At 54.9% G+C, this 5,967-nt stretch overlaps 1 protein-coding gene across 3 annotated transcripts; it reads left to right on the top strand.

The window, feature by feature from the left end:
- Positions 1-336: 336 nt before the first annotated feature.
- LOC121667771 (trichoplein keratin filament binding) lies at positions 337-5,715 on the top strand. Of its 3 annotated transcripts, XM_042034806.1 has the most exons (12): positions 339-1,201; positions 1,271-1,451; positions 1,660-1,713; positions 2,300-2,368; positions 2,587-2,760; positions 2,953-3,065; positions 3,366-3,432; positions 3,685-3,857; positions 4,056-4,137; positions 4,326-4,514; positions 4,585-4,668; positions 5,142-5,715. In XM_042034806.1, the coding sequence occupies exons 1-12, from the start codon at positions 1,029-1,031 to the stop codon at positions 5,172-5,174; spliced, it is 1,392 nt and encodes a 463-aa protein (XP_041890740.1). In that variant the 5' UTR covers positions 339-1,028; the 3' UTR covers positions 5,175-5,715. The 3 variants fall into 3 exon arrangements, with proteins under 3 accessions (XP_041890739.1, XP_041890738.1, XP_041890740.1); XM_042034804.1 differs by having other exon boundaries at positions 338-1,451; XM_042034805.1 differs by lacking the exon at positions 1,660-1,713 and having other exon boundaries at positions 337-1,451.
- The last annotated feature ends 252 nt before the right edge of the window (positions 5,716-5,967 follow it).

Here is a 5,967-nt window from a genome sequence, read left to right as displayed (position 1 = left end):
GGGGGGCGGGACTTGCTGCCCGAGGAAGCCACGCCCCCACCGCCCCCTCAGACTCGGGGCCTGGCCGTACCGAGGAGCTCGATCTGCCCCGGCCGCGTTCCGAGCGTCAGTGGGGCCGGCGTTAATTATTCACGGCGATAAATATTTTATAGGGAACAGATGGAAAACAAACCTCAACGCGCGGGAGTGATGAAACACCTCAGTGAGGGGTTGGGTGGGAAAATGACACCGAGCGGGGACACGGAGAGGTGAAGAAGGGGTGGGAGCGGAGGGAGGCTCAGCCCGTGCGCTGCGTGGGGAGCGGATTTGCCGGTGACAGGGCCCCAAATATGGTGTTTTTACCTGTTATTCTGGAAAAACAGGTCGTGGGGCGATAGCGATCTGTGGCTGGCAGGGAGGGTGCGGATACAAGGCCGGTGCGGGGAGCTGTGGGTCACTGGCGGTGGCATCTGCTGGCGCTGCCGGCTGCTGCCGCCTCCCTCCCCGCTGCTAGACTCCCGTGGTGCCCGCACCCCCTCTCGGGATGCTTGAAGTCCGTCCCGCGGTGGCAGGAGCCAATTCCGTGGTGCCCGCGGTGCCCTGAGCCCACCCCAAGGTGCTCGCAGCCCGTCCTGGGATGTTCAGAGCTCACTTCGGGATGCCCCGCAGCCCCTCCGGCGGTGCCCGGCCATTCCCGGGTCACGCAGCGGCCGGTCCGGTTGGGTTCGCTGCAGGCGGCGCCGCGCTGGTGCCTTGCCAAGGCGGGCAGAAACAGAAACCTTTAACCCCTGAAATATTTACAGCGCCATAAACCCCGCGCGGTGCTGCGCGCTCCGAGCTGGCACAGCGGCACCGTGTCCTGCGAGCCGGGCCGGGTCGGAGCGAACGGATCCGCCGCCGCCGCTCCATCTCCCCGTCCCTCCGTGCTCGCCTCCGTGTCTCCCCGCCTCCCTCCGTCGGTCCCCGCCTCCCTCCGTGTTCGCGGAGCCCGTCTCGCCGTGTCCCTCGGCGGGAACCGTCGCGGCCGGGCGCGTTGGGGGCGCATTGCGATGTCGCTGTGGCTGCGCTGGGGCCGCGGCCCGGAGCGCAGGGCGGCCGAGCGGCGGGAGCTGGAGGCGCGCAGCCGGCAGCAGTGGGAGAGCACCAGCCGCGCCTTCGCCCGCGCCGCCGCCTGCTGCTCCCTGCAGGCGCGGTGGAGCGAGCCCCGCGTCCCTCCGCCCAGGTACGGCCGCGGTCCGGTGGGGTCCCGGGGCGCTGCCGGGGTCCCCCTGACCGCCGGTGTGTGCGGCAGCGCGGCGGCGGCGCGGAAGGACGCGGAGGAGAAGGCGGCGCGGCTGCAGCGGCGGCGGGAGCGGCTGCAGCGGCTGCTGGGCGAGGAGCAGGAGGCGCTGGCGGCGGAGCTGCGGGAGCGGCGGCGGGGCGGGATGCGGAGCCAGGAGCTGCGGGACGGCCCCGGAGAGTGCAGGACAAAGGTGAGGGAGCGGCCCGGCCGTGCTCGTCCCGCATTCCGGGGCACGTCCCGTGAAGGGCCGCTCCCGTGCTTCACCTGTGCCAGCGGGACTTGCTGGGGGCTCCCCAGGAGTTGCCAGCACTTGGTGCCCTGAATCCCTGTCAAACTTGGCGGGGTTTGGGATACCGAGCTCTCTCGTATCCTGACCTGACCCGGCTCTGTGTTCCCAGTTTGCTGAGCCACTGCTGCACGAGCACTGGAACAAAAACGCAGAGCTCCGAGAGGTGATACTGCTTTCTCTTTAGTCCCCGCTGCCTTGTATTTATTAAACCTGTTTTTAACTTGAAAGTCATCGTATCTCTACTGTTGCCACTCATCTTGCATCACAGCAACAACCCCAAGTTTTGATAAACAAAAAGCAAAGAAGTGAAAGGGTTTGAGTTTAAATAGTTTTAAGAAGCTCCCTCAAAGCTGTATTTTTAAAAGTCAGAAATCTGTTCAGACTCTGAGCGGATTTTCAGTGCTCACAATGTAAATATCTCAGGTGCATAAAATATAAATAATAGAAAAAATATAAATCTTAATATCTCAGCTATACCTGGCATGCTGTGGCGCTTCCTCATTCTTTATTCCACTCATGTGCTGCTCCAGTGCTGCAGCCCTGTGTCACTGTCACTGTGGTGTTTCCCATGTGACAATAACCCTCAGCTCAGGACCTGGTGGGCACCTCGGACACTCAGACAAACCCACCTCTGCAGAGGCAGATCCTGCTGGGATTTCAGGGCCAGGTGGTGTTCCGGAGAGTCTGGAAGATCCTGGGGGACAGAACCTCTGGCACTGATGGCCCTACTGCATCTGTTGTATCTCCAGGTGGAGTCGGAGCCGCACAGGAAGCACGTGAGAGAGGCTTGGGGTGATCAGCTAACGCAAAAAACCAAGGTATGGGGGGTAGCCCTGGTGTTCTGGTCCCTGGGAGGACTCTGAAACACATGTGCAGGTGGAGATGTGACGTTTGTGCCACAGGAGCTGCTGCTGGGAAGGGCACTGTTAACAAAGCCATCCATCTTGCTGGGGTCTGCTCTGTGGATTTTCTGAGCCAGAAGCTGTTTCTTTGTGTCAGGCTAACCTGAGATGCTGTTTTCTTTGGGCTGGGAAAGGAAGAGGTGACTGAACTCAAAGAGAAGAAACGTTATGAAAACGAGTACGAAACGGCACGGGGGGAAGCGCCGGAGAGAATGAGACAAGAGGAGGAGAAGCGTCAGCTGGAAGAGAAGCAGCAAGTGGAGACGTTGCTTCAGCAGATAGAAGAACTGAAATTACAGGAGACAAAGGTAATCTTGACTTTCTCCTCATTTGAGAATTCATTGCTTCACTTGGAAATACAGCAAGGCTGACCTGACCTCTTCTCTCCGTGTTTGCACTGCAGGGAGCAGCACAGGGTACAAACTCTGGTCAAGCATGCTCTGTGGGATGCTGTAGCTCTCTGATGTACTCTCTCTTGGCGCTTGTTTTGTCCTTTTTAGGCAACAAAGCTGAAAAAGGAACAAGAGAATTTATTAAAGCAGCAGTGGGAGCTGGAGAACTTGGAAGAAGAAAGGAAACAAATGGAAGAGCACCGGAGGAAGAAAGAGCTGGGGTAGGACACCAAGTGGAGCTTGTTTTGAATAGAATCTGTTCCTGTGTCCACAGCAGTACTTGGGGCACAAGGAGATATTCCACGTAGCAGTGGTAGGATGTAAATATTTGGGTTTTGGTGGACTTGCCCACAGCAGCCAAGGAGCAGAGGCACTGGTACTGTTACTGGTGCTTTTTGTTCCTGGTAGCAGGTTCCTCATTGTCACACATGTACCTCCCTGAGTGCTGCTGTACAATGACGTGGTGCTTTAGAGTCAATGTGATATTGGCTTTTTTTTTTTTCTTTTTTTTCTTCCTTCAGTCGCTTTTTGAGGCATCAGTGTGATGTCCAGTTAAGGAGACGAGCGCAGCAGATACAGGAGGAGCTGGTAAGAGATTCATTTATACTTTATAGATGCTGTGGGGTGAAAAAACTTGTTGTGTGTTTTGTGTCTGCCTCTGATTCCTACAGATCAGGAGGCCTCTTCCAGCTTGTGCACAGGAGCACAAAGCTCACAGGGAAGCAGTGGATGGAGCATCTTGCTGAGCACACCCGTGACACTGTCACCAGTAATGCCCAGAGGAGCCCTGCACACAGGCTGCAAGGCTGGTAGATAGTTAATCTCGTGGTTTTTCTCCAGGAGACAGACAGGCAAATCTTATCAGCCCTCCTGGAGAAAGAAGATGAGGATCAGCGCCGGCAGATTGCGCAGCAGGAACGGGCGGTGGCAGACGTGGCCTGGATGAAGAGGGTCATCGAGGAACAGCTCCAGCTGGAAAAGGAGAGGGAAGCAGAGCTCGAGACTATCTTTAGGTGAGTCTGCCCACCTCTGAACTTCACCTGAAGAGTCCATGTGTGCTGAATGTTCTGGGTCAGAGGGTCACTGAGAGGCAGAGGTAGGGTGGACACACCAACTGGCAGGGAACAAACCTGAAGAGAAACCTGAGTACTCCTTGAAAGCACAGGATAGCTCATCTGTGCCTCAGACATAATTCTTCCTCTCTCCTTTAGGGAAGAAGCTAAAAAAATGTGGGAGAAGAGAGAAGAAGAATGGGAAAGAGAGAAGAAGGCCAGAGATCGCCTGATGAATGAGGTGATGATGACCTCTGTTGTTGATGTGTCTCCCTTGGCTTAATGAAACCATCATTCCACTTGTCACCTACCACTGTCTTGAGAGTCAGAGCCTTCCACAGCAGGGTGGAAGGGATTTTTCTGCTTGTCTGGTGTGTTTTCTGGGAACTGTTTAACCATCTTCTCCCTCCATCCCCTCCCTTCGCACAGGTCCTTGCAGGCAGACAGCGGCAGATCCAAGAGAAGATGGAGTTAAACAGACGGGCCCAAGAAGAGTCCATAAAGTATCGAGAGCAGCTGATCAAAGAACTCGAGGAGGCAAAGAAGGAAGGGACTCGTCGGGAGAAGGAGCAGGAGGAGGAACTGCAGAGAGCCCGCAGGAGGGAGCTGCAGGCACAGGTAGGCTGAGCTCCCCAATACACACCCGGCTGGTGAGGCCGCCCCATCTCACCCGATTTCCTGTGCACAGGGGACAGAGCGCAGCTCGAGAGAGGAGGAGGAAGAGCAGGAGGGATGGGCCCGGCAGCACTGCGAGCAGGGCTGGCACAGCAGGGTAAGGTCACACCTGGGTCACTCTGACACAGAGGTTGTCCTGGCACAGGGGCCACCCTGACAGACGAGTCCATTACCAAGGGTGACAGCATCAGTGTCTCTGATCTGCACTTTGGTTGTCACAGTGCCAGAGCACAACACTGGGCTGTTCCTTCCCCTCATAGAGCTCTACAGTTCTCTCTTTTGCTGATATTGATATATTAGGCCCTATCTTTTAAAGAATTTTTGAGGCAGATGTGTTGCTAATGCCTCAAATGTTGCTCAGTTCTGAAAGGGATTTATTGGCTCTGTTAATGCAGTCAGTACAGTGCAACTCCCCTGCTCAGTGTCTATGGTGTCTGTCCTGCTTTGCCTGGCTCTAAAATCGAATTTGAGTAACCCTACCTAAAGCCCCTGCCCAGCACATCACCTCCTGTGCATGCTGAACAGCCAGAGCCCATAAACCAGTGCTGGTCTTTGTTTTGACCCCATTAGTTCTACAGTTACCCAAGAGCAGCTTGGACTTGAGGAACGAGCACGAGATGCAGCTCCAGACTACAGAAAGAAAACTCTGAAGGCTCAAGGAACTCTTGAAGTAATGGTGCCTCTGGAATAGCCTACAGTGAGACCAAGACTTGACTCTCTGAAAACATTTAGCTGTGGCCCAGCTGAAGAAGAGCAAATTTCTACTATCTTCAAGAATGTGGAAGTGTAAGCACCTTCAGAGAAGTGAACTGCTTCACTTTGCATTCTGGAGTTGTGCACATGTGAGGCAACCCAGCAAACAAAAGGCCCCTGTGGACCTGAGCCGTGAGAGAATCAGTGCCTCCCCAGGAACAGGAGCTGTGAAACACCATGGGCTGTGTCAGACTCCCACCTTGGAGAATCAGGCTTTGCCCGGGTGCCCACTGGACTTTGAGGAGTTAATTCATAATGCACACTGCGAAGCAGTCAGATCATGTGTGCTGTGGCAGCAGTGCTTGTCCAGTTCCTCTCCAGAAGATGCTGGAGACTTCATTAAATGTTGTTTTTCACTTGTTTCATAAATAATGAATAATTGAAACCTGAACAAGGATTTGGTTTTTTTTACGTGAGCAGACTATGCAACAGGAGGAGATTGAGTTGATTATTGTACTTCATTCCTTGCTGTTACCATCAACTACTGCAGCTTGACATCAGTCCTGTCACAGTGCACAAGGAGCTGTAACAGAGCTGTGACAAAGACTGGAGGCACCTCAGCACTTTACTCAAGTGTAGAAACCTTTCCAAAGATCTTTAGAGAACCAGCAGTCAAATAACCCCACATTATTTCACACGCTGA

This window comes from Corvus kubaryi, unplaced genomic scaffold (assembly GCF_017639235.1).
Source record: "Corvus kubaryi isolate FWS band 111438036 unplaced genomic scaffold, C.kubaryi_AGA036_p1.0 37382, whole genome shotgun sequence".
Taxonomy (NCBI): Eukaryota; Metazoa; Chordata; class Aves; order Passeriformes; family Corvidae; genus Corvus; species Corvus kubaryi.
This window is presented reverse-complemented; position numbering and strand designations above follow the sequence as displayed.